The sequence below is a fragment of the Neoarius graeffei genome, chromosome 22, assembly GCF_027579695.1.
Source record: "Neoarius graeffei isolate fNeoGra1 chromosome 22, fNeoGra1.pri, whole genome shotgun sequence".
NCBI lineage: Eukaryota > Metazoa > Chordata > Actinopteri > Siluriformes > Ariidae > Neoarius > Neoarius graeffei.
The window spans coordinates 20,325,506-20,341,088 of record NC_083590.1 but is presented as its reverse complement, the minus strand read 5'-3'; the positions used below and the strand labels follow the sequence as shown (position 1 = coordinate 20,341,088).

The 15,583-nt window shown below is 42.8% G+C and overlaps 1 protein-coding gene across 1 annotated transcript in view; it reads left to right on the top strand.

The window, feature by feature from the left end:
- The window catches only part of LOC132870760 (class I histocompatibility antigen, F10 alpha chain-like), a 29,915-nt gene that overhangs the window by 4,703 nt on the left and 9,629 nt on the right, over nucleotides 1–15,583 (top strand). Inside the window, exons 2-3 of the mRNA XM_060904592.1 lie at nucleotides 1,011–1,265; nucleotides 9,421–9,708. Coding sequence (XP_060760575.1) covers nucleotides 1,011–1,265; nucleotides 9,421–9,708 — 543 coding nt within the window. The remainder of the gene's footprint in view (nucleotides 1–1,010; nucleotides 1,266–9,420; nucleotides 9,709–15,583) is intronic.

Here is a 15,583-nt window from a genome sequence, read left to right as displayed (position 1 = left end):
GCGCCAAGGTTTATGCAAACGTAGCGACGTAACTGACGCATACAGCGACATGATGTCTTCCCTTAGCACCGCGAGCTATGGAAAAGCAAACTGGTTCTCAGCTGGCTCGCAAGTTGAACGAGTTGTGCACCAGCACTGGCCCCGAACCAGCCCTGGAACTGATTTGGTGGAAAAGGGGTACAAGTTAGTCCTTTTACAAGTATGACTTTAATAATTGTTGTTAAAGTTATAATGGTTTTCCTGTTGACTTTATGGCATTTTAATAATCTGGTACTATCACACCAGTCACAAACTTGCACAACCTTCGATCAGAGAAATGAATAAAGTTAATTTATTTTTGCCTTTTCAACTGTCAAGTTGTTTTAGTGCTTAAATGGTTGTTACAATACTTAATAATACTTAATATTTTTAATAATATAATACAATACAATACTAAATATGGCTATATTTCATGACAAAACCACTGAGAATAACATTTAAAGATATACATGAGCACAGGAAGTGGTAACTGCCAGAGCTGTAGCTTATTAGGTGTTTCCAACGCATCCCAAAACGGCCATCTGTACAGTGTGTGTCGATGCTCCTGCGCCAACACGTCATCATCAAAACCGAGAAGAGCAAAGTGGCCATTTACTGTCTTGATTATGATTATTACTCGATTGTGTTGTTACATCATGTAACTCTCCAAAAACCTGATCAAATCATGAGAAAAGCACACTTTAGCTAGGAAGGTTTTAGACACTGTTAAACAGATTGACTGTTTTTATGAGTGTGTTGGTCACACAGTGTGATCTCAGTAGACAGACATCAATGCAAAACCAAAAAAAAAAAAATCGCCTAAATCAAAGAATTTCCATGTCATTTTGTTACAATATATGGATGTTTTCTTAAAGTATGCACATCAAAATATATAATGGGTGGAAATCTTTGGACAAAGACCTTTTGAATCAGAATTGAAAGTATCTGCAATCTCAGATGATCCCTAACTCCCTGTTTTTATTATTTTATAGATGTTGATTCTATCAGTTGGCATTTCCTTGGCTCTGAAGGCCTTGGCCTTCCCAGTTACATAGAAAGAATCATTGTGAATGATGTCATGGTCTTTTACTATGACAGCAACATGCCTTCAACAGCACCATGTCCTGATTGGCTGAACACCACAGCTGGTCAAGAACACTGGAAAAAGATGAGTTCTGTATCACAGGACAACAGGGACCTTATGGCTGAAGCACTCGAAACAGCCATCAAGCAGTTCAAGCTCACGGGTACTTTGTGTTTTTCTGTAACAGTAAGACAACTATAGGCTTTGTTCATCAACAACATGGCTTATTTGATGAATACAAGTTCAACACATGTATCATGTATTAAATACACAGTTTGCTTGTCCTTCTAGAAAGTGTAATGAATTGCATATTATCTTTCATTTCATGCATCAGAGATATAGTCCAGAAATATTTAGGAATTGTAGGGAGTGTTGAGATGAAAGAAAAATACCAACAATTAAATAGTTAAAAGTCTGTATCAGACTTGCCAACCTTCATCCATTTCAACACCGAGTTACTCGAAACTACTCAAAATATGAAAGAAGAGTCAAATGATATTTGCACAGGTGTTTTGAACTCTCCTATATAGAGGGTGTGCAGTCACGTGACCTGCACGTGTTTACTCCGCCATATTGGACGGCATCAAGATTGTTTACCTTGCGTGAGCGTAATGGATCCAGGGAGTAATCCCCAAGAAAATTCGGAAAATACCCCATCTACATCGCGCGATTACTTGTCTAAGTTTGTTCAGCATCTTGAAGGTGACGTGAGGCAGCATTACGTGGAAAAGTGTTCCAGGTTGGGGATTGCAGATCCGTACAACTTGCCACAATCCTTGTTCAGGGAAATTCGGAGCTGCGGTGCCGGCGATTTGCCCGATCTGGCCTACAACGACATTTACAATTTTCTTGTTAATCGTGAATCGTGTTACACTGGCAAAGCCCTCAAAGCTTATAAGAGCCTGGAAGCTTATAAATATTTTGTTGCGGGATGGGTATCCCAACTATACCTCTGGAAGGTTCCGAAGAAGAATGTCTATTTGATAACCTCACGGGTAAGTGGCATTAAGACGTTTATCATAAAGAGACTATGCAGGACGTTTTATCGTAGGAATGTTTGAAATCTAAACTCAGTTCCAGATAATGACAGGGTTGTAAATATGTATGTTTTTGTCTGAAAAAAAAAAAAAATCACCGCTATCTTTATCTGCGCAGAATTATTATTCAATATCAGTTATAAATGTATAGGGGTCACAGATATGTCCAGCTTCTATATTCAAACAAATTTAAAAAATATTTTCTTGCACCCCTGTTTAAACTCCTAGGTTAACCGACTTTAACCGGCTAATGAGGCTCGGTGGTCGGTCAAGATTTTTTTTAGTTTTCGCCATCCCTACTATGGATTGGCCTTTCAAAGGCGTATATGAGCCAAAAAGATAAAACATTGTCATAGACTAGGCCAGGGTAGTAGGGCTAGGCATAGCCATTTTAAACGTTAGAGATCAAGCGGACTAACGGCCACAAACACTGTACTGTCTAGTTTCTAAGTATGCAGTTATCATTCAATCCGAAAATCAACTTAACAGATGTACTAGGAGTATTGAATTAGAAGATTACACCTACCTGATATGAAGTGTTCACTACAAATTCGGCTGGTAGAACTGGGGTTCCAGTTTTCTCTTCGCACAGCCGACACCCATTTTGCGCGTCTCTCCTTGTCTGCGGGGAATCTATAAAATGACAGGCCCTCCTTTTGGCCCTGTCTATTGGTACAACCAAATGCTGAACAAGATATAACCATTCTCGAAAGATCTACTCCCACACACTTGATAATTAGAATGGGTTCGTCTAAGTTCTATGCGCGGCCTTGCCGTCCAAGATGGCAGATAAACAAATATCACGTGACCTCGTGACGTCACGTGCACGCTCTCTATACACATATTAACTGACACTTTCTGGAAGGCAAAGTGCACAGAGTTGAAGCTCCATACTTGTGGATTATGGTAATGCATTGACCTGTTTTTTTGATAGCTTTTGCGACCGTACGACAGCTGTATGCATGTAGGTATGATGCACATGTACTACCACAGGGTACCTGATCTTAAAGGGATAGTTCGGGATTTTTGACATGAATCTATATGGTATCCCCGTCAGCAGTGTCGTGCATCCACACTGACTTACCCCCGACAGTGTTCTGTGAGCCTAGATATTGTACAGTGTTTGTCAGTGCACAAGTAGTTCCGGCAGGTTTCCTGGGGTCTGCAAAGTAACACGTTTTTCTTCTCAAAACAGCTCGTGTTCGAATGAGTGATTTATTAGCATAACAAAACCCTTGTAGTCCAAAAAGTCAGACCTTGTAATTGCTTGGGGCTACTTTCTCTCAATAGCGATCAGTGCGCGCTGTCACTGTTAACAGTTGTGTGCGAGCTAGCCAACAACTTTCATTAGTTGTTCGACAGTGTTTAGCAGCAGCAAATTGCTTTCCTCCTCAGTATACAAGTGTGCTTCCATGGCAGGGAAAAAGAAACTACCACTGCTGCCTATGTAGTGCCCTATTTATACAAATAGGAGTCATTCAGGATTCAGCCATGTTTTTGCTCCGTGTCATGGCTGAATCCTGAATGACTCCTATTTGTATAAATAGGGCACTACATAGGCAGCAGTGGTAGTTTCTTTTTCCCTGCCATGGAAGCGCACTTGTATACTGAGGAGGAAAGCAATTTGCTGCTGCTAAACACTGTCGAACAACTAATGAAAGTTGTTGGCTAGCTCGCACACAACTGTTAACAGTGACAGCGCGCACTGATCGCTATTGAGAGAAAGTAGCCCCAAGCAATTACAAGGTCTGACTTTTTGGACTACAAGGGTTTTGTTATGCTAATAAATCACTCATTCGAACACGAGCTGTTTTGAGAAGAAAAACGTGTTACTTTGCAGACCCCAGGAAACCTGCCGGAACTACTTGTGCACTGACCAACACTGTACAATATCTAGGCTCACAGAACACTGTCGGGGGTAAGTCAGTGTGGATGCACGACACTGCTGACGGGGATACCATATAGATTCATGTCAAAAATCCCGAACTATCCCTTTAAGTGCAAGGCAACGTATCTCAACACTTGACCACCAGACAACAAAATTTTGTTTCTTTAGTTACATAAGAATAGATTTACATATAAGGTTTCTATCCAGCAGTTATTTTTAATTTGCTTTTAAAAGATTAACATGGGATTATTGACCAACACATTTTACACTCATCTGCAGCTCCATTTTTAGGTAGCACCTAAATATACTAGTGCATCTCAAATAATTAGAATGTTGTGAAAAAGTTCATTTTTTCATAATTTAATTCAAAAAGGTAAACTTTCATATATTCTGTGTTCATTACATGCAAAGTAAAATATTTTGAGCCTTTTTTGTTGTAGTTTTGATGTTTATGGAATGTAGCTTATGAAAATCAGAAATCCAGTCTCAAATTATTAGAATATTTCCTAAGATCAATGAAAAAAAGATTTACAATACAGAAATGTTCAACTTCTGAAAAGTATGTTCATTTATACACTCAATACTTGGTTGGGGCTCCTTTACCACAAATTACTGCATCAATGCGGCGTGACATGGAGGCGATCAGCCTGTGGCACTGCTGAGGTGTTATTGAAGCCCAAGTTGCTTGAATAGTGGCTTTCACCTCGTCTGTATTTTTGGGTTGGGTGTTTCTCATCTTCCCTTGACAATACCCCATAGATTCTCTATGGGCCTGAGGTCAGGTGAGCTGGCTGGCTAATCAAGCACACTAATATCATGGTCAGCAAACCATTTGGTCATAGTTTTGGCACTGTGGGAAGATGCCAAGTCCTGCTGGGAAAGGAAATCATCATCTCCATGAAGTTTGTCAGCAGATGGAATCATGAAGTGCTCTGAAATCTCCTGGAAGACAGTTGTGTTGACTTTTGGACTTGATAAAACACGGTGGACCAACACCAGCAGATGACATGGCACCCCAAATCATTACAGACTGCAGAACCTTCACACCAGACTTCAAACACCTTGGATTCTGTGCCTCTCCACTCTTCCCCCAGCCTCTAGGACCTTGATTTTCAAATGAAATGTAAAATTTAATTTCATCTGAAAAGAGGACTTTGGACCACTGAGCAACAGTCCAGTTCTTTCTCTCCTTAGCCCAGGTAAGATGCTTCTGATGATGTGTCATCTGCATTTCTGCTCCTGAATCTGAGGTTTGACAATTGGTCAGAGCCTCCTTTTCAGCACCCTGGAATAAACTTTCCCAGGTAGGCTGAGCAGTACGATACACCTATAATTGGAGCGCACTGTCCAGTCCTGTACCCCTGGCGCCTTGTTACAGAGGAGCTTCTTGACTACCTCGGTGACCTCTGCCAGAGATATGGCTGAAGCTTCCTCGGAGTCCTCAGACTCTGCCTTCTCCATGGAGGATGTGTAGGACGGGTTCAGGTGTTCCTCAAACGCTACGTTCACACTGCAAGGCTTAATGCTCAATTCCGATTATTTTTGTGAAATCCGATTTTTTTGTGAGGTCGTTCACATTAACAAATATATGCGACTTGTATGTGATCCTCAGTATGAACGAAAAGCGACCTAAAAGTGTTCCGCATGCGCATTGCAGGATACGACGACGTCACACGCAGTGAGCATGGCCAGTGTTTACGGAAGTAAAACCGCCCGGTTGCGGTATGACCCATCCAATCTAGCTTGAATAGCTGTATCCCCCAAATGGAAATCAGCTCCCTAACCTCTGCGTCCTTCCATTGAGAAGATTCAGAACCTTCACAGCCCGAAGCATCCCTCGCATTGTCGTCATGCGCAGGGGCGCAGATACGTTTTTTGAACTGGGAGGGACAAAAAACTGGGGGGGACAAAGCTGCCAGCAAACCAACCCCGATATGCCTGTCAAACTTGTTGTTAGTAACCATAGCAACCAAGCTCGAGCTCGCAACCTGTGCAGTCTGCGCAGCTCAACCAACCGAATATCAGTCTTTTTGTTTTATGTGAGTTGTTGCAACTATGTATACACTGCTGTGCACCTCAATAAACCGAATGGTAATTAGTCTTTTGATTTTCCCGTGAGGTTTGCCTTATACAAAGAAAGACAGCATAGACGTTTTTTCCTCCCTATAAGTGGGGGGGACCGAGCGAGGTGAATTTAAATCTGGGTGGGACGAGTCCCCCCCTCTATCTGCGCCCGTGATTATGCGCCATGTTGTTGTAACTTTTTTTGAGAGACCCGCCGCCTACTTCAGCGCAGAATAGTGACATTTGTGGCTTGTTGATGACGTGTAAGTCGGATGAATGCGACCTGGCAGTTCAGACTGAAGTCGCATATGAAAAGAGCGGATAGGAATCGGAATTGGGACCACATATCCAAACGGCCTGGGTCGGATTTGAAAAAATCGGATCTGTGTCGTTCATATTGTCAATAAAAGATCGGATACAGGTCACATATGGGCGAAAAGATCGGATTTGAGTCACTTCAGCCTGCAGTGTGAACGTAGCCAAAGTGCTCCTTTCACCACCTGACCGTATCTCCAGCATAGGTCAGCAGTTCTCCTCCCTGGCTGTGCACAGCCTGAGGCGAGCCCTGGTTTCCTTTTCTGAGTCACCAAACAGTTTGCCAGAACTTCCTTGAGGCCAACCAAAAGTCCTTCTCCATGGCCTTCCTGAACTCCCCTCACACCCAGGTTTTTACTTCAGTAACTGCTGAAGCTGCAGCCCTTCTGGCCTTCCGGTACCTGCCTACTGCCTCAAGGGACCCCTGAGCCAACCAAGCCTGAAAGGCCTCTTCAGCTTGACTGCTTCCTTCATCACCAGTGTCCACCAGTGGGTTCTTAGGTTACCACCTTGACAGGCACCAATAACCTTTTGACCACAGCTTCTAACAACTGTTTCTACAATGGAGGATTTGATCATGGTCCATTTGGATTCCATGTCCCCAACCTCCCTCGGTATGCACGAATAGCTCTTCCAGAGGTGGGAATTGAAAAACCCCATGGACAGAGGACTCCGCCAGACGTTCCCGGTTCACCCTCATTACACGCTTGGGTTTGCCAGGTCTGTCTGGCAGCCTCCCCAGCCATCTGATCCAACTTACCACCAGGTGATCAGCTGACAGCTCTGCTCCTCTCTTCACCTGAGTTTCCAAGACATACGGCTGCAGATCTGATGATACAACTACAAAGTCGATCATCAATCTTTGGTTTAAGGTGTTCTGGTACCAGGTAAATTTATGAACCACCTTATGCTCAAGAATGGTGCTTGTTATGGTCAATCCATGATGAGCACAGAAGTCCAACAACAAAACATCGCTCGGGTTTAGATCAGGCAGGCCGTTCCTCCCACTTGCCCCTCTCCAGGTTTCTCCAACATTGTCCATGTGAGTGTTGAAGTCCCCTAGGAAATTTATGGAGTCCCCAAGCAGCACCCCTTCCAGGACACCACCCAGTGAGTCCAAGAAGGCCGAATACTCTGCACTGCTGTTTGGTGCATAAGCACAAATAGTCAGAGTTTTCCTGTCAGCGACTTGCAGCCACATAGAGGCGACCCTCTTGTTCTCCGGGGAGAATGAAATGAAATGAAATGCAAAATTTAGTTTCATCTGAAAAGAGGACTTTGGACTACTGAGTAACAGTCCAGTTCTTTCTCTCCTTAGCTCAGGTAAGATGCTTCTGATGTGTCTGTTTTGAGTGTGGCTTGATTTTAAATATGCAACAGTTGTAACCCCTTTTCTGAAGATGTCTGTGCGTGATGGCTCTTGATGCACGGACACCAGCCTCAGTTGACTCCTTGTGTAGCTCTCCCAAGTTCTTAAATAGACTTTTCTTGACACTCCTCTGAAAGGTGTGGTCATCCCTGTTGCTTGTGCACTTTTTCCAGCAGTGACCCTTTTGTGGCTTACCCTCCTTGTGGAGGGTGTCGATGATCATCTTCTGGTCAACTGTCAAGTCAGCAGTCTTCCCCATGATTGTGGTTGCATGTGCTGAAATGGACTGAGAGACACATGGATTTTATACAATTTTACTCAAACTCGAAATGAAATATTCGAGTTTGTGTGGTGTGGGTTTTTTTTTTTCCCCACTGTAGGCCATAATTATCAAAATTAAAATGGAAAAGTGCTTTACACTTTGGTTTACATGCAATGAATCTAGAATATATTAAATTGTCTGTCTGTCCATCCGTCCAGCCATCCATCCATTTTCTACCGCTTATCTGGATCCGGGTCGCGGGGGTAGCAGCCGAAGCAGAGCAGCCCAGACTTCCCTCTCCCTGGCCACCTCCACCAACTCTTCCAGGGGAATACTGAGACGTTCCCAGGCCAGCCGAGAGATGTAATCTCTCCAGCGTGTCCTGGGTCTGCCCCGGGGTCTCCTCCCGGTGGGGCATGCCCAGAAAACCTCCCTTGGGAGGCGTCCAGGGGGCATCCTAACAAGGTGCCCAAACCACCTCAACTGACTCCTTTCGATGTGGAGGAGCAGCGCTTCTACTCCAAGTCTCTCCCGAATGACCAAGCTTCTCACCTTGTCTCTAAGGGAGAGCTCAGCCACCCTGCGGAGAAAACTCATTTCTACTGCTTGTATCCGCGATCTCATTCTTTCAGTCACTACTGTGATCTTGTGTGCTTGTGATCCTAGGTGAGAGAGGGAATGTAGATGGACCAGTAAATTGAGAGTTTTGCCTTTTGGCTCAGCTCTCTCTTTACCACAACAGACCGGTTTAGCGTCCGCATCACTGCTGACGCTGCCCCGATCCTTCTGTCCAACTCCCACTCCCCCTTACCCTCACTCGTGAACAAAACCCCGAGATACTTAAACTCCTCCACTTTAGGTAGCAACTCCACCTTGACTGGAGTAGGCACTCCACCTGTTTCCAGCTGAACAGACACATTAAATCGTCACTTTCTGAAATACCTGATGGAAAATATTGAACTTTTTCACAATATTCTAATTGTTTGAGATGCACTAGTAATACTACAGTATGTTAGCCTGCGCTCATGGCGCTTGAAAAGTTAGTCTCATGAGAGAAAGTTTAAATAATCTCTTCTTTTGTCACTTGTTCATTAGCGAGTCGTTTTGTAGATGCAGTGTGGATGTCCATGAGCTGACTATCCTGCTGCATTTAAATATAAATTGATGGTTTTAAGTGAGAAATATTTCAATAGTTGAGGATATTGGTGATTTAACATTTTATAATTTAAGCACAACTTTAAGCATATTTGATATTGTAGTTAAAAATATGTCCAGTAGGGAGTAGCATGGTTTTATTTCATTGTTATTACATGTTTTCTAGTAATATTTACTGATCTGAACTTGCACTGATAATCTGTCTTTTGATTTTCTTCTGTATTACAGGCAACCTTTCAGATATTAATATATATCAAGGCTACAGTCGGTGTAACCTCTATCCAGATGGCACAGTCAAGTCAGTGTTAACCCACGCATTCAATGGGATGGACTTCTTAAGTTTAGATATTGACAGTAAGACATTCATCGCTTCTGTTCCTCAAGCCATCAAATATAAAAGGATTAGAGAGAATAATGAAATCTTGCTTGAAATCATGGTGTCTTTCTACAAAAAGACCTGTGTTGACCACCTTAAGACATTCTTGGACCATTCTCCTGCAGTCAACATGAAGAAAGGTAAGATATGTGCATCAGCATCGCCATCATTTGTGTCTAAACTTTTGATCCTAACAGTGCTTTATAGATAATATATATTTTATGTGGGTGTGTGATATATATTCCCCACTCGTCCCTTCTTCGGGTGGTCCTTTTTCCCTCATGCTTGGGTCCTCTACTAGAGGCCTGGGAGTTTGAGGGTTCTGTGCAGTATCTTAACTGTTCCTAGAACTGCACTTTTCTGGACTGAAATCTTGGATGTTGTTCCTGGTATCTGTTGGAGCTGCTCTCCTAGTTTGGGGGTCACTGCACCCATGGATTAAAGTTTTCCGTCGCTACAACGGATTTCCGTCAACTGGGAGTGCTAAAGGTCAATAATGAGATTGATGCAGATCTGAGGGAAAAAAAGGGGGGGGGGGGGTAGGCCCATAGGTCTCACACCGATGTGATTTAGAACTTCACCAAGCTGCTGTGATTGCCTGTTGTTGAACCCTTTCTTGTGTTATGTTTGAGTATATGTAAAGGAATAAGTTGTTGCGCTAGATAGGCCTAAATAAATAAATACAGCCTACGCTACTGCCTAGTCCCGGGGAGGCTAGGCGTAGGCCACTGATGAAACAATTTGGCTGTCCTACTACTAGGCAACTACTTGCCTACTACTAATACTAGGCCTATTGTTGTAGTAGTAAAAATAATAATTATTGTTATGATGATATTTGCCTATTGAAAGGTGATCAGGTGAAAAATCTAAACAGCCCTGTTGAAGCCGCAGCAAGATCTATGCTATTAAAGGACCCATGGCATGGTGGTTTGTTGATGCTTTAAACGGGCTCATGGAGGTTTCCGGATGTTATATCCGCAGCCTTTCTCGAAATGAACCCTCGGCACGTAGATATAGCCTCCTGGGAGAAAGCCCCATTTCAGCCCTTTTCCCAGTGTGTCGTTTTGCTAATGAGAAGCATGGAGGCGGGGAAGGGTAGAGGGTGGGGGCGGGCCATGGGGGGAGGGGCTTGACCAAGCTGCGGGCATGCTACCTGTGTGTGAACAGTAGCAATGGCAGGTCAAGCAACAGTCCAAGCTTTCGCTTTTGACCCGGAGTCGGACTCCGAAGCAGAAGCGCAAGCAGTTGAACAAACTGTAAATCACCGACTTCAGCAGGAGTACCTTCAGTGCAGAGTACCTGGCTAACTGCAGGAAGCGGTTAGCTGCACAGCTAATGTAGCCATTGCAAGGCTAACGCACCGATTTTAAAACACGGCAAAACGACTTAAATAGAGTTATACACTTACTTGTTCGGTGTTTGTGGCTGATGCGGCAGGGATGCTTGGTACGGACCCAGGCTTCAGTGACAGTTGATTTGCAAAACCTGCCCTGTACTGTCCCAAGTTGTGGAAACATTCATCAGGAAAATGCTTCCGACAAACATACACCATCTTAGGTAGACTCGACGGCGTATTATTGGAGTAAATAAAATTAAGCCACTGCGTCTTCAGGGGCTCTCCCATCGGCAGTAAAAACAGACTCCTATCTGTGTTGTCACATCCATGTACAGCGCAATTTTCCATGTTTCGCTCGCTTAGGTGGTGCCATGTTGTCCTCTATGGTCTCCTCACTACAAAATTGAAGTGATGTATCTATGGTGGCAACTTTTGAGCTGGGCGGGCAATCCATACAGTGGGTGGGAATCCGGGGGGGGGCGTGGGGATCATCTCCCTTGCTGACGTAGTAAAGGGAAGAGCCTATCAACGCGCCATTTTGACGCGCCATTCTCAAATGTTGACAAAGGGTGGGCATAGTTTGGTTTACACATTATGACATTTCTAGCCACTGGGGTGACTTAAGAAGGTCAGAGGAACTCATTTTAACGTTAAAAAACCTCAGAAAGTGAAAATTTCATGCCATGGGACCTTTAAGCCTTTTGTCGGTTAAACAGGCTTCGGCAGACAACGTTCTGGAAAGGCTGTGTTTTTCTTTGGTTTGACTAGCCTATGATTTAATCTTTAAACATTATGGTTTCAGCAGTTCGCTTAAACATTGGAGGCTGCAGAGTCGGGCTGCAAGATTTCCCGACACTTATTTAAGATGCCAAACTTCATAGTAAGGAGAAAATAATTCCACAGTATTTAGTCCCTCGTCAGTCTCAAAAATTAATAGTGAAGGACCAACGCAAATTAAGTCCCAAAAAAAACATCTCGTAGGCCTATATTTTACATTTTCAAAAAAGTCCGGAATTGGAAGTCGGTCAGTGGAGTGTAATGAAGTGTCTCATTCACTAAGCACAAAAGGTCAGAAAACAGTGGAGAAAACAGTTATTGCTTAAATAGGCTACTAATGTTTTACATTAGTAATTTAATGTACTGTATGTGACAAATTCATTGACTTAAATAGATAAAGAAGCGAATACTCCGAAGCTCAAAATTCAGGAAAGTGGCTCCGGTGTCTCAAGTGCACAAGAACAGTTATTTGAAAGTTAACCGAATGAATGTGTGTGCACGTGCGATTTCATGAAGAACCGGGACAACTGGCATTCGGTGAAAGATTCACACCTATGACTCATTATATTCACGCGTGCCCTCTCGACCACTGTTGCTTCGTTTTCCCTATTTACACGAGTGTCTGAAGATGGAGTTTTCAGAAATCTCCACTCTGCCCCGAGTTTGCGAAAGTAGCTGTTTTCAGTGACTGAAACCTCCGTATAGGTGTGAATGAGAGGTGCAACCAAATAAATAAATATGCGTCTTTTTAATCCGGCTACATGTAGGCTATCACTGCGCAAAGCCTCTAATGTTGAAATGGTAGTAATATTTGTTAAAATAATAGTAGGCTAATTTCCACATTAATTGGTAAAATGGCACAAGGGATATGATGGGGGGGATGGCCATTTTATAAGGGGGATGATTTGAGATTTTTATTTCAGAAGGGGGATGCCATCCCCCCTCAACTCGAGTACTGCGTATAAGGCCATATTTCACCGGACATAGGCCCTTCGATTTCCATCACTAGAGTGCAGCAAATTACTTTCGGTTTTGCCAGCATGGACACGCTTCTTTTAAATGAAGGCATAGATGTGTCCGACATCGACAAAACGGTAAAGAATAAGTGGAGATGAGCTTGGCTAAATGAAATGGGCGATAATGGCAAGCCATTTAGTTCATGGTGCAAAAAGATGAAAATGGCAGGTGTGCTTTTGTGTAGTTTGCCATTAAAAAAAAAATGTCTATGGAAGCATTGGCAAAAAAGTGCTAGCACGCCACCAGTCAGAAGCTAACCATAAGGCTAATGTTAGATCGCTCCAGCACATATCATGAACATGAACTTTCACTATTCATGTTTCCTGGTTTTATTTCAACAGATTTTATTTTTCTTTCTGTTCCACTCTTTTGAAAGCATGGTTCAAGTTCGACTGCACTTGCACTTTTCTCTTAACCACTGTTGTGCATTACTAAAGTATTGTTGAAATAACTTTGCACTTTGCGCTGAAAACATGATGCTTCATCATTTATAGCCAGTAATGACAATGGTAAAGTCTTGCCCTAGCTTTAGTCATTGTTAAAATTATGTAAATGTACAATAAGTAGGGGCCTAGGGGATAATGGACAACACGGCGTTTAAAATTTGACGCATCGCTGACGTGGTAGGGGCCAACGACATGGAGCTTTTTTTTCAGTCAGATGATTTTTTTTTTTTTTTGCTTTAAACCATGTGCACCAAGGGCTCCTATCACCATGGGGACCACTGTTGTTTTCATCTTCCACATTTTTTTTTCTAGCTCTTCTTTCAGCCCTTGATACTTCTCGAGCTTCTCAAGTTCCTTTTTCTTGATGTTACTGTCACTTGGTATTGCCACATCAATCACCACAACCTTGTTCTCCCATTTGTCCACCACTACCATGTCCAGTTGGTTAGCCATTACCAGTTTGTCCGTCTGTATCTGGAAGTCCTCAGGATCTTAGCTTTAAAGGGGGACTTCCAGATACATCATACATGCATGCATGCATGCATGCATACATACATATGAAGATTATTTTTTGAGTGGTGAATATACTAGTGCATCTCAAAAAATTAGAATACCATGAAAAAGTTCCTTTTTTCATAATTTAATTCAAAAAGGTAAACTTTCATATATTCTATATTCATTACATGTAAAGTGAAATATTTAAAGCCTTTTTTGTTTTAATTTTGATGATTATGGCTTATAGCTCATGAAAATCAGAAATCCAGTATCTCAAATTATTAGAATATTCCCTAAGATCAATCAAAAAAAGGATTTATAATACAGAAATGGGCGGCACGGTGGTGTAGTGGTTAGCGCTGTCGCCTCACAGCAAGAAGGTCCGGGTTCGAGCCCCGTGGCCGGCGAAGGCCTTTCTGTGCGGAGTTTGCATGTTCTCCCTGTGTCCGCGTGGGTTTCCTCTGGGTGCTCCGGTTTCCCCCACAGTCCAAAGACATGCAGGTTAGGTTAACTGGTGACTCTAAATTGACCGTAGGTGTGAATGAGAGTGTGAATGGTTGTCTGTGTCTATGTGTCAGCCCTGTGATGACCTGGCGACTTGTCCAGGGTGTACCCTACCTTTCGTCCGTAGTCAGCTGGGATAGGCTCCAGCTTGCCTGCGACCCTGTAGAACAGGATGAAGCAGCTACAGATAATGAGATGAGATGAATACAGAAATGTCCAACTTCTGAAAAGTATATTAATTTATATACTCAATACTTGGTTGGGGCTCCTTTACCATGAATTACTGTATCAATGCGGTGTGGCATGGAGGTGATCAGTCTGTGGCACTGCTGAGGTGTTATTGAAGCCCAGGTTGCTTTGATGGTGGCCTTCAGCGTATCTGTATTTTTGGGTCGGGTGTTTCTCATCTTCCTCGTGACATAGATTCTCTATGGGGTTCAGGTCAGGCAAGTTGGTTTGCCAATCAAACACAGTAATATTATGGTCAGCAAACCATTTGGTAGTAGTTTTGGCACTGTGGGTAGATGCTAAGTCCTGCTGGAAAAGGAAATCAGCATCTCCAAAAAGCTCGTCAGCAGATGGAAGCATGAAGTGCTCTAAAATCTCCTGGTAGATGGCTGTGTTGACTTTGGACTTGATAAAATACGGTGGACCAACACCAGCAGATGACATGGCACCCCAAATCATCAGAGACTGGAAACTTCACACTGGGCTTCAAACACCTTGGATTCTGTGCCTTTCCACTCTTCCTCTAGACTCTAGAACCGTGATTTCCAAATTAAATGCAAAATGTACTTTCATCTGAAAAGAGGACTTTGGACCACTGAGCAGCAGTCCATTTCTTTCTCTCCTTATCCCAGATAAGACACTTCTGACATTGTCTCTGGCTCAGGAGTAGCTTGATATTAGGAATGCGAAAGTTGTATCCCCTTTCTTGAAGATGTCTGTTCGTGATGGGTCTTGATACACTGACACCAGCCTCAGTTCACTCCTTGTGAAGCTCTCCCAAGTTCTTGAATCAACTTTTCTTGACAATCCTCTCAAGACTGCGGCCATCCCTGTTGCTTGTGCACCTTTTCCAGCCACCCTTTTCAGCAATGACCTTTTGTGGCTTACCCTCCTTGTGGAGGGCATCAGTGATCATCTTCTGGATAACAGTCAAGTCAGCAGTCTTCCCCATGATTGTGGTTGTGTGTACTGAACTAGACCGAGAGATACACTGTGTTCATACTGTTTTACTCAAACTCGAAATGAAATATTATAATATTTTGAGATGTTTTTTTTGTTGTTTTTGTACTGGATGCCATACTGATTAAAATTAAAATAGAAAAATGCTTGAAACATTTTAATTTATGTGTAATGAGTCTATAATATATAACATTTTCACTTTCTTAAATAACTGATGGAAAATATTGAACTTTTTCACAATATTCTAATTTT